The 13206-nt window shown below is 36.0% G+C and overlaps 1 protein-coding gene across 1 annotated transcript in view; it reads right to left on the bottom strand.

Annotated features, from left to right (window-relative positions):
- Window positions 1–331: 331 nt before the first annotated feature.
- The window catches only part of LOC136040480 (transmembrane protein 181-like), a 59090-nt gene continuing 46215 nt past the window's right edge, over window positions 332–13206 (bottom strand). Inside the window, exons 11-12 of the mRNA XM_065724698.1 lie at window positions 10023–10250; window positions 332–1222 (exon numbers count right to left, since the gene is read on the bottom strand). Of these exons, the coding sequence (XP_065580770.1) occupies window positions 1095–1222; window positions 10023–10250 (356 nt within the window). The 3' untranslated portion in view covers window positions 332–1094. The remainder of the gene's footprint in view (window positions 1223–10022; window positions 10251–13206) is intronic.

The raw sequence follows: 13206 nt of genomic DNA, 5'->3' as shown, positions 1-13206 counted from the left end.
CTCTGATACGCTGAATCTGATGGTGTGATTTTCGTTAAGATTCTATGACTTTTAGGGGGCGTTGCCCCCTATTTTCTAAAATAACGCAAATTTTCTCAGGCTCGTAACTTTTGATGGGTAAGACTAAACTTGATGAAACTTATATATTTAAAACCAGCATTGAAATGCGATTCTTTTGATGTAGCTATTGGTATCAAAATTCCATTTTTTAGAGTTTTGGTTACTATTGAGCCGGGTCGCTCCTTACTACAGTTCGTTACCACGAACTGTTTGATACAGTAGACAAAATACGCGTCAAATTAAAATGAAAAAGAAAAGCGAACTATATACCATAACTTCTACAAAGGTAACAAAAAAATCTCTAAAATTAGAAACAGAAATAATACTCGGCCATCTTTGGTGGAATCTTCAATAGTTAGTAGTGACCTTGCACCATGGTTCTCACAAATGATGAACTATCGCTGCTCTATTGTCCACAGAGCCAAAAAGCGTCAGGATTCCTATCATCCTATCAGCATAAAAAAATATATCCTAAAAGAAGTGGGAAAGTGGATGTGTTTCAGGTACAGTTTAGATGTGTGTATTTCTTAAGAAAATGCAGACAATGCTTGATCATATCTTAAGCTATTTACCAACATATTTATGTAAGACTTTGTGACACCAGTGACCTACGTAATGTGGACAACATCTGCTTCATCCTCTTTTATTATGCTCATACCATTAACACACATCATTCAAACAGTTTCCTATTTTAAGAAGAAATGATGACAAATACATTTGTATAAGTCACTGATTCTGGCCTTTCTTGGGAATTTCTTTATACCAAAATAAGAATAATAAAAATAACACCTGGAAAATCTAAAGATCTAAAAAAGGAAATATTAAAGTAAAAGAATCAAACGTAAAAAGATGCTATTTAAGCCAATCCAATTTATGTACAGGACTAAACATACGTCTAAAATTGACTCACTTGTAAAAAACAAGTAGATTGACTGCAGATCAATTAAGTGTAAGAAAAGTGACATGGTGACATATATAAACATAAATAAAATGGACAAGATTTAGGTAAATCAGGGGAAGAGATGAATTTGTTTTTAGTCACTGTCGTCATCTTGCCTTTGGGTCAAAGGTCTTCGGAGTCCTGCATCTGGGCCAAACAGTTCATCTTCATCGCTGTCGTTTAAAAGTGAGCCATTGACCCCGTTCTTCAACAGGTTGAGATCTGAAAAAAACTTAGCAAAATAAATTGCCCTTTTTAAAACTGTGCTCAAATAATAATAATCGTAGGTTACATGAGCTCAAAACCGCATATCAACCTCCCCTGTAAGGGAAACTATGAAAGTTTCCTAAATGACGATCTAGAAAAACATTGTTTCTGGGATAACCAAACTTTACTGTCTATTTCCTGACACAATCTGTCAATGGTATGGCTTTTAAAAGCGCACTATGTTGACAAGCAGGCCCCAAAACGTAATATCTATCTTTTGTTCCACATATTTTTGGGTTAGAACAGTTTTGTAATAGGCACGAATTTTTGTTGGCCTAGAATACTAATCGAAAATCAATAATATGTACTTGGAGAAAAAATCCAGCTTCTTTCTCTGTTATCGAACATGTTTTAGGATTCTTTCTTAAAAGTTACTCTGTGTTAGAGAATATAAAACATGTTTCTTAGCCTTAAATGCATATAAAACCAATAACAGGAACACTAACCAGCAAAAGTTTCCGAACCACTATCACCAAAGACATACGTGGTTTAGCAGCCAATTGTGGCCCAAAATGTAAAACCTATGCTAGCTCTGATACTCAAAAAACTGAGAGTTACGATAACACGGAAAAATAAATAAAATACTGAGAACAATTTCAAAATAGCAGATTACACATGATACAGTAGTATAATACTAGAAAACTTGGCACAACGTTTTAAATATAAACATTTTCAAATGGACGTAGCTGCTCCAAGGCGAAACATTCGAACTTTCCTTTTTATAAACAGCACGTTTAATTCCAATGGTAAGGTTAGTTAGTGCAGAAATATCGTCAGGTGAGCGGGATATTACTCCTAAGGAACAAATATAAATTTAGTGTGTAATTTTCTCGCCCCATAGCCAAAACATCCCCTTCAAGCAATAACAAATAAATCATAAAAAAAAATATTTTATAATCATGAAGAGAGTTGGCAAAGACCCAATTAGAAAATAGCTATCCATTTGAAAAAATAGCATGATTTACAGGAACACAAGTTTGGCTACATTTTGGGGTTGAAGAGTCAATGGGTACCCTTGGTCCCACAATCAAACAACTGAGAATCTTTCCATGATTCTGGTTTAAACAAGGCGCAATAGATTCGTCTTTCCGCTAGAAAATTGGTGTTAGAGACAGGGATTGGAGGGTTTACTTAATGCCTCTATTCACAAAGCACACTCATAAGGAGATTCAGCCATAAAACACACACACACACATGTAACAAAGAGGCAGACTTAGGGTGAGAGGAGGTGAACAGCTACAATCCACTTTGTGTCTTCTATCATACTAAGTGAAAATTTTTGCATAATTCCAATTAAAAAAGGCACAACTTATCTACCTTTCTACTATAAAGCTGGAGGAGGAAGGGGGCAGTGGTAATGTGACCACGGCCCACTTTTGTCCTTAAACTATGCGGATGGAGAGCATTTGCTTTATTCTGGCTCAAGTAGGATGCAGCATACCTATATTTCTACTAGAAGTGACATTTTAACTAAGTTATTTTCTTAAGTTACACAGACATACAAAGGAATTTAGCAACATAAACTGAGTCTAGACTGTCACATATTTGTCAAACAGATAAGCTACAAGAAAAAAAGTACGCCATTTAATAGAACCGCTTAATGAGTAAAAGAAGAAACGAACAAAAAAAAAAGAGGTCTTGCAAGAAGCGAAAATGCAGAAGTGAAGAGACGAGCCGAAAAAAAATATCACATAAAGCTGAAGTGTATAAAGCAGAGCGTTTCGGCTCTGCCGATAAGTTGGAAGTGAGCAACGGTTTCGAAATGGAGTTTAAATGCCTGTACAGTGGCAAAAGGTTTGCTATGTTTTGATGTTTTTGTCTTTTGCTATGTTAGGTCTTTTCCTTTTTCACTAGCTGCGATTTACCTTGTTTGTCTTCGTTGCTCTACGTTTTTTCTCCTTTTTTCATGCTTAGCAAATGTGAAATCATATAATATTTAATACTATCTCTTATATAGCAAACTATTGCAATAGCTAATCCATATTTTAATTTCCTTTTTAAAAGGATTTAAATATGGGGCTATTCACTGTGGAAGTAACACAATAGACTTTTCGAAATCCATTCATTTTGGAGGCTAAGCCTCTCCCATAGTGATGCGTCACTATGTGTTTTGTTTAAGCAGCGATCCAGCTGCATTTATGTTGGGTAGAAATCTTACATATCTGCATATAAAACTTTCAAAAGACTTGTGTCTGACGTTTTATTTTTTCTGTTTATTCTGTTATATTTTTGATAAATGGAATATATTTTCATTCGTTTAACAATACGATTTTCATTTAGATTTATTTCCATCTTCCATGAAAAATTTTTGTTTCACTTTTAATTCACATTCAACTGCAGAACTAGCTGAACCAAGAGATGACCTAGCTTCGATTGGTAGACGAACAAAGTGAAAGTAAATATTCCGCGTTCCAATTAGCTCAGTAAAACAATTTTAAGCTGTCGTAAATTATTTGAAAAGCCAGCAGCAAAGAGTAAACCAGAAACTAAAAAACATATAAATTTTAGAATTGATCCTATTAGTCATAATAATGCCGAATTCATTGCTGATAAAATCAAAGATCAAATCCCATGCATTATTGCTGTAGCTTATATTGTGGTAGTCAAGGATATTTTATGCTACAGTCCAAGTCACCATTACACTAAGTTTGCAAATCTTTCCTCCAGACTTCTATAACAAATAACCCAAGCACAACCTTGATGTCTATGTGCTAAGAAGACAAAAGAATAGAGATTGGTTCAATTCTCGCTTAGGGCTATATTTTGCTATTAGTGTAATGCCGTCGCAAGCATGACGCAGAGTTTGCGTAGCCCATTGTGAAAGATCAATGGAAAAAGGGCTTTAAACATGAATTTTCATCTCAATTTGCTAGTTCTTATTAAGGTTCCAGATATTGGTTGGTTTTATCTGAGGCCTGGCCTTTAATCTTGCGAATTTCTTGTGCTTATTGTGAACAAAATAAATATTCGGGATTTCCGTAAACTAAGCATCTTTAACTCCGATCTTTCTATCCGTGATAATGAATATTATAAATATACCAAAGAGAAAAAGAATTAATATTCAGACTTTTTTTGTAGTAATATTCGAGGTTTTATGCACTTTTAAAATCATCAATCTTAGTTTTTATTTTTTAGATCCGATAAGGGTTTTTTATTCCTTTTGCATTGAATTTTCTTACTTTTCTTTTTTGGTTCAAGATTTCATCACAAGCTTTTTACCCTTGTTCTTTTTTTAAATAGGTAAAGAAACTTGGTGCATTTTCTGTGCTTAAATGGAATTAAAATCTTCTGTGCGTGACGACAGGGTTTCGAGTCCTGGTGTCACTGGTTTTTAAGTTAGGAACAGGGGTAAGTGGCAAAACCCTTTAAACTCAGCCAGAATCGACTCAGGTCTAAACGATTACCTGGAGAAATGCAGGAAAGCAAACAGAAAAGGTGTTGGAACACAGGATGGTTGTCTTCCCCCCCCCTCGTTGCACTTCCTGGCAAACGATAAGGAATGTAAAGTCCAGTGCCATATTCTTTATAATAATACAAAATTCCAAGAATCAATGGATTGATTTACAAGGAAAATCAGAGGCTTAATGTCGGTCCGGATTTAAAATAAGAGCTCTGAGACACGAGGTCCCTCTAAATACCAAAATTCATTAAGATCCTATGAAATACTCATAAGTTAAAAATAACTCATTTTTTTCAAATTTTTCCTCTCCTTTCAGCCCCCCCCCCAGATGGTCAAACCGGGGGAAACGACTTTATCAAGTCAATTTGTGCAGGTCCCTGACACGTCCTGGCACGTCCAGAAGCCCCGAACTCGCCAAAGCACTGGACCCCCCGAACTCCCCCAAAGAGATCGGATCCAGTCCGGTTACATCAATCACGTACCTACGACATTTGCTTATTCTACCCACCAACTTTCATCCCGATCTCTGAACTTTAAGCGTTTTTCAAGATTTGCGGTTTTCCCCTCCAACTCCCCCAATGTCACCAGATCTGGTCGGGATCTAGAATAAGAGCTCTGAGACATGAGTTACTTTTAAATATCAAATCCCATTAAGATCCGGTCACCAATTCTGAAGTTAAAAATACCTCAATTTTTGTAATTTTTCCGCAATAACACCCCCCCCCCCCATCTCCCCCAAATAGAGCGGATTTAGTCCGGCTATGTCAATCACATATCAAAGACTTGTGATTATTCTTCCCACCAAGTTTCATCCCGATCCCTCCAAGCTAAGCGTTTTCCAAGATTTCCCGTTTCCCTCTCTAACTCCCCCAGTATCACCAGATACGGTCGAAATGTAAAAGAGCTCTGAGACAGGAGGTCCTTCTAAATATCAAATTTCATTAAGATCCGATCACCCGTTCGTGAGTTAAAATACCTCGTTTTTATCTAATTTTTCCAAATTAACCGTCATTAACATTTCATCCCGATCTCTCCACTCAATGCGTTTTTCAACATTTCTGTTTCCCCCCCCCCCCCTTCAACCCCCCATGTCCTCGGATCCGATTCGAATTGAAAATACAGCATTTGAGACATAAGATCTTTCTATATATCAAGTTTCATCAAAATCTGATCACCCATTCGTAAGATAAAGATACCTCAATTTTTATGTTTTCCAAGATCCCGATTTCCCCTTCCAATTCCCCTCAAAGTCATCGGACCTGGTCGGGATATAAAATAGAACCTCTGAAGCACAAGATCCTTCTAAATATCAAATTTCGTTAAGATCTGATCACCCGTTCGTAAGTTACAAGTACCTCATTTTTATTCAAATTTTTCCAAATCACCCCCCCCCCCCCTACCTCCCCCAAAGACAGCGGATCCGGTTCAGTTATGTCAGTCACGTATTTTGGACATGTGCTTATTCTTCCCACCAAGTTTCAGCTTGATCTCTCCATTCTAAGCGTTTCCCAACATTTCCGGTCCCCCCAAACTCCCCCCAATGACACTGGATCCGGTCGGGCTTTAAAATAAGAGATCTGAGTTACGAGATCCTTCTAAATACGAAATTTCACTAAGATCCGATCACTCCTTCGTAAGTTAAAAATACTTAATTTTTTCTAATTTTTCAGAATTAAAACAACTCCCCAAAAGAGAGCGGATCCGTTCCGATTATTTCAATCACGTATCTAGGACTTGTGCTTATTTTTCCCACGAAGTTTCATCCCAATCCCTCCACTCTAAGCGTTTCCCAAGATTTTAGGTTTCCCCCTCCAACTCCCCCCAATGTCACCGGATTCGGTCGGGATTTGAAATAAGAGCTCTGAGAATGGATATACTTCTAAATATCAAGTTTCATTAAGATTCGATCACCTGTTCGTAAGTTAACAATATCTAATTTTTTCTATTTTTCCGAATTAACCCTCTCTCAACCCCCCCCCCTAGATCGTCGAATCGGGGAAATGACTTTTTCTAATTTAATCTGATCTGGTCCCTAATAGGCCAGCCAAATTCCATCGTCCTAGCGTATCTGGAAGTGCCTAAACTACCAAAACCGGGACAGACAGACCAACAGACAGACTGACAGAATTTACGATCGCTATATGTAACTTGGTAAATACCAAGTGCCATAAAAAGGGTGAAAGGGTAGCCATTTCAACAGCAATTTCTGAGTATAGGTGAAATGAAAATCAAATAAAGAGAAGTTGTGAGAAGACCACAGAAAAAAAATTTATCGCAACATTGTGCTATACTTTCAGTCATCACATCCTCAGTCCGAACTGATATTGCTTCTCAAACACAGCCAAACTGCATCAAGACTATGATCTTCCGATTCTTGTAATCCTGTCGTTTTGGAATGAGAATCATTCGACTGACAAAAGCTGTCGTAATCAAACATGGATTCAAACTAAATGGCACTTTCCCAAATAATTGAGAACAAAAACATTGGAACAGCGCTTATGGACTAGCACTGACGTATAATAAAGGAAACATGAATTTGAGAAGCCTTTGGTGGTACAATCGGCGGTCTCAATCTGTATTCGGTGTGTGATCTTCCTTTATTACATTTATCACAAGGAATTGGCCGAATTTACAGATCAAACTAAAGCAATGCTCGTTAAGGTTTGATAGTTGTAAGGTAGATAATTACGATTCATTAGCTGCATAAGCGTGTCACAGCATTGGATTGCTCTTTTCTGTAATGACTCAAGCTGGTCACTTATTTAACCTGTATTATTGACTTGGGGGCTCCATGCAGCACAAGCCTATTCTAAAATCAGTCTGATGTGTGTGAGGTGAGCCGTTTTCAGTTTTCATATTGAAAAGCCAAAAGGATGAATTAAAGTAAGAATAGGCATAGCATGATTTGTCTTTTAACGATTGTTTCAACATGACCCTAAAACACTAGTCAACGGTGAACATGACACCAAGAATTCCGACTAAAGATGCACAAAAATATGGTGAAGAAGGACACACAAAAATTCCCTTCAGATTATTGAAGCGAAGGATTTCGGTTCTTCTTTTGTTGATTTGAAGACTGCGAATTGAATATTGGGCTTTAAGGTTTCTAATCATAGCACCATTGAATTGGGGAACTGATTGATAGTTTTCAAGGAGGTAAGACGGAAAAAAATTCAGGACACTAAGCCGTCTTGGACTCTTAATTTACCAACAGCGTTTACATCCTAACTTGGTAATACTCTGCAGATGAAAATACAGTCGGGGTTCCTGCAGTCCCGCGAATCTTAGACTTTCCATCACTTGATGACTTTTGCAAGATGACTTTGTAACAGTTCTGTAATAAGACTTAATATTGATTTTACAGCTTTATAATTACATTAAATAAAAAAAAAACAAGTTTTTTTAAACTAAAAGTAAGGAGCGACATTAAAACTTAATACGAACAGAAATTACTCCGTATATGAAATGGGCTTTTCCTCCTCAACGCCCCGCTCTTTGCGCTAAAGTTTTACTCTTTCTCTTAACTCTACTTTTGAAAACAGTAAAAAAAAAACTTTAGCGTAAAGAGCGGGGCGTTGAGGAAGAAAAGCCCCTTTCGTGTACGGAGTAATTTCTGTTCGTTTTAAGTTTTAATTACTTAAGAAACTACTTTCAGTTAAAGAAACTTATTTTTTATTGAATTTCTGGACGTTTTTGAATTAATACATGTTTTGATCTTGGCTCTCCGCACACAAATAATTAAAACGAAATTTACATATTAATATTTTTTTTGGCTAAATGGCTTTCTCATAGTTTTAATCGGAATATTCTGAGAAAAAAAGGAGCAGGGGAGGAGGGCTAGTTGCCTTCCAATTTTTTTATTACTTAGAAAGGCAACTAGAACTTTTAATTTTTAACTAACGTTTTCATTAGTAAAAAATGTACGTAACTTATGAATTAATTTACGTAATGAACTTCTATATTCGTATGTTTTTATTGTGTATATGAGGGGTTTCACTCCCTTGTCAAAACCTCGCTCTTTACACTAAAGCCCAACCTTTCCCCCTTAAACACTACCTTTTCCCCCATGAGAAAAAAAAGGAGCAGGGGAGGAGGGCTAGTTGTCCTCCAATTTTTTTATTACTTAGAAAGGCAACTAGAACTTTTAATTTTTAACTAACGTTTTCATTAGTAAAAAATGTACGTAACTTACGAATTAATTTACGTAATGAACTTCTATATTCGTATGTTTTTATTGTGTATATGAGGGGTTTCACTCCCTTGTCAAAACCTCGCTCTTTACACTAAAGCTTAAATTTTTTCCCATTCCCTAAGAATGACCCCTAAATCACAAAGACCGTAGAATAAATAGTTGAAATTACTAAAAATACTTTAGCGTAAAGATCGAGGTAATACGAGGAGGTAAACCCCTCATAGGCGTAATTTCTGTTCATTTTAAGTTTTAATGTTGCTCCTTACTTTTAGTTGAAAAAAATTTTACATTTATTTTTTCATTGTTGTTTTAAATAATGCTAGAAATTGAAATTATCTTCCCCCATGACAAATTCCTCAATGGAAAGATCCTCCCACATACCCCCCTCAACTTCCTCCCCCCCAACAAAAAAATCACCTGAAAACGTCTCTACCCTTCCCAATAACCATTACTACATGTAAACACAGGTCAAAGTTTGTAACTTGCAGCCCCTCCCAGGGGGACTTTTGGGGAGTAAGACGTCCCCAAAGACATAGTTATTAGGCTTTTCGACTATGTAGGTGCCTTCCATTTTCTTGGGTCACTTAAAAAGGGCACTAGGACCTTCATTTTCCTTTAGAATGAGCCTCTCGCGACATTCTAGGACCACTGAGTCAATACGATCACCCCTGGGAAAAAAAACAAACAGAAAAAGAAAAAAAAAAACAACAAATAAGCACGCATCCGTGATCTGTCTTCTGGCAAAAAATGCGAAATTCCACATTTTTGTAGATAGGAGCTTGAAACTCCTACAATAGGGTTCTCTGATTTGCTTAATCTGATGGTGTGAATATCGTTAAGGTTATATGACTTTTAGGGGGTATTTCCCCCTATTTTCTAAAATGAGGCAAATTTTCTCAGGCTCGTAACTTTTGATGGGTAAGACTAATCTTGATGAAACTTATATATTTAAAATCAGCATTAAACTGCAATTTTTCGATGTAGCTATTGGTATCAAGATTCTCTTTTTTAGAGTTTTGGTTACTATTGAGCCGGGTCGCTCCTTCCTACAGTTCGTTACCACGAACTGTTTGGTTTTCATTCTAATGTTTTCTGTGTCTTTTTTGGCACCGCACTTACTTCTATCAATAAGGTATCTAAAACAAAAAGTGATTTAAGCGTACCTTGTTCACAGCCAATAGGAGGTGGGGCATATACTAGTGCCATTGCGAAAATATAAAAATTTAATAAACTGTAATAGCCGATGAACTCCAGGGAACTGCTATGACCCACAGCCCAGTCGACAGCGAAGCGATCATTGGCTAATGTCAAATCAAATCGATTCACGGTAATTGTTATAGTTGCCACCAAAACAAGTAACATCAGAAAAGTAGTGAACTTCAAACGGATATCTGCAAAACAGATTAATTAGATTATTTTGAAAGATGATCTAAACTGTAATAAACCCCGTGCTAGGAGAAAGTGTGACTTCGTACATCCTATTCCGACAAGGTTAAGATAACAGAAACGCACTTAGCCACCAGCACATACAATTGTAAACACCCAAGTACACAACCGTATACACACTCTGAATTAAAAGAAAAAAACACACAAACTACAGTTTGTTCGGATTCCATCATTAAGACAAATCTTACTGCAACCAGTACACAACATATACGATGGTGACAATATATCTGATATGTAGTCATCCAAAATAGATGGGCAAACACAAACAAATCAAAAACATGATTGACTATATAATCAGACTTGCCATTTCTTTGGATTTTTTTTTCCTTGATAATAAATCCTTTCTTTTATAATTTTATTGCGGATCGGTAAACCTTGTGATCCTCCAAAAAGTACTGGGCATCTTGGCTGCACGTGACAAAATTAATTTGGAGTTAAAAGAGGTAAATGACTAAATAGCTCATTGATTAGTATTTAACCCACAATTGACCATTATTCTCGAAAAAAAACAACTGATTTTGCATTTTTAAATGCAGACACCTTAAACTTCTCTCATAGTATTCTCCACCATACTGAATTTAATTTGACACTAGCACTGATTTAATACTTGATTGTGTATCACTTTTCTTTTCGGGGGTCTTGTTCCCCTTTTCCTGATACTATGCAAATTTTATATACTCAGAATCACCAAGAAAAATGAATTTTCTAATGCATATAATTGTCAGCAAAATGCTTTTTTTTCTTGAGTCTAAGTTAGTATTAGCACAAGTCACTGTTTATTTGCAGTATGATACCGCGACCTCTTTGATTTTGAGCAATGAAAACAGCTAGATCGCTTTACAGCATTTTCATAATCTTCACTGTTAAACCACTTAATAGCTATAGTTTATTTTATAATCTTTCCCCTTTCTCCATTTTAGTTATGTCACCTTTCCGACGAGATGCGATTTTCTTCATACGTGGTGATTTTAAATTAAGCTTGCTAAGACTATTCTTTTGTAATAAATGAAATTCTCGAATCGACCTTGTCTCACCGTATACCATTCTTCAGTCATTCATTTTGGAAGGACTGTGCTGGTCATTCTTTACCTAGATTAAATTTTTTAAAAAACAAGTTTTTTTTTAACTGAAAGTAAGGAACGACATTAAAACTTAAAACGAACAGAAATTATTCCGTATATAAAAGGGGCTGCCTCCTCATCAACGCCCCGCTCTTTAAACTAAAGTTTTTATTGTTCTAAAAAGTAGAGTTGGGAGAAAGAGTCAAACTTTAGTGGAAAGAGCGGGGCGTTGAGGAGGAGACAGCCCCTTTTATATACAGAATAATTCCTGTTCACTTTAAGTTTTAATGTTGTTCCTTTACTTTCTGCAAAAAAAAAATTGTTTTTTCTTTATTATTTAATAAAAATAACATTTTTGGCTCACCGTATATGAATAATTAAAACGAAATTTGCATATTAATCTTACTTATTTTTGGATAAATGGCTTTATAAAAATTTTGATCGAAAAATTTTGAGAAAAGGGGGCGGGGGAGGGAGCCTAGTTGCCCTCTAATTTTTTTCTTACTTAAAAAGGCCACTATAACTTTTAATTTCATTTACGAACGTTTTTATTAGTAATAAATATACATAACTTACAAATTAACTTATGTACCGAACTTCTATATTCGTATATCTTTATTATGCATATGAGGGGATTCGCCCTCTCGTCAATACCTCGCTCTTTAAACCAAAGTTCAAATTGTGTTCCAATTGTTTAAGAATGTCCCCTGAATCACAAAGGCCATTTAATTAGAATAAATAGCTCTACTGAAATTATTAAGAATATTTTAGCGTAAAGTGCGAGGTATTGAGGAGGAGATGAGACCCTTTTATACGTGAAAATTTTTGCTTGCTTTCTGTTTTAATATTGCTCCTTACTTTCAGTTAAAAAAAAACTTCTTTTTTTATTTGATTTCTGAATGTTTTTTAATTAAAGCAGGTTTTGACTTTGGCTCACCGTACATGAATAATTAAAACGAAATATGTATATTAACTTCACTTTTTTTGGCTAAATGGCTTTCTCAAAGTTTTTATCGGACGAATCTGAGAAAAACGGGGCGGACAGGGGGCATAGTTGCCCTCCATTTTTTGGGTTACTTAAAAAGGCCACAATAACTTTCAATTTTATTTACGAACGTTTTTATTAGTAATAAATAAACGTAACCTACAAATTATCTTATGTAACTTTCCGAAACATACCTAATAAAAATTTTGGGACAGCCTTTTTGTTTAGCGTAGTTTAGAGGTCTGGAAATTATGTCTTTGATGATGAAAGCCCCCCCCCCCAGCGCAAGAGTTGTAAGTTATGCCCCGAGTGAATATAAAATATTTATGGAAAAGATGGCCGTATAAACTCCGGAGCGGGCTTATTGGTATACAAATAAGACGTTCTAGAGCACTTTTTAATAGTCAAAGTGATCGGGGGCAGTCCCCCCTCCACATCGTATTTTCAAAAAATGCATCCGACAGAATTTTTGTAATAGCAATTTGTTCAAAAATAGTCGAAAGATCATATAACAAGGCTTTTGGGATTTTCAGAATTCACCAGACTGTGGGGCTTAGGGTCGTTACGCCCCAGGGGCATACAAGGTGTTTATGGAAAGGGTGGTCGTGTGAGCTTTAGAAGAGGTTCATTTGATTGAAAATGTATAGTTAGAGTTTCCTTTTAAGAGTCAAACATTATGGAGAGATACTAGCCCCCCTCCCTAACATCCTCTTTTCCCGAAACGCATTCAATTGAAATTGTTAGATAGCTGTTTTCTTACCAATAGTCCAAAAATTATATAACAATGTCTTTAGGATGGACAAATTCCCAAGTGCCCATGGGAAGGGTTGTAAGTTATGCCCCGGGGCGTATAAA

The sequence above is a fragment of the Artemia franciscana genome, chromosome 2, assembly GCF_032884065.1.
Source record: "Artemia franciscana chromosome 2, ASM3288406v1, whole genome shotgun sequence".
In the NCBI taxonomy this organism is placed as follows: Eukaryota; Metazoa; Arthropoda; class Branchiopoda; order Anostraca; family Artemiidae; genus Artemia; species Artemia franciscana.
Note: the sequence above shows the minus strand (reverse complement) of the source record. Positions and strands in the feature narration are given on the sequence as shown.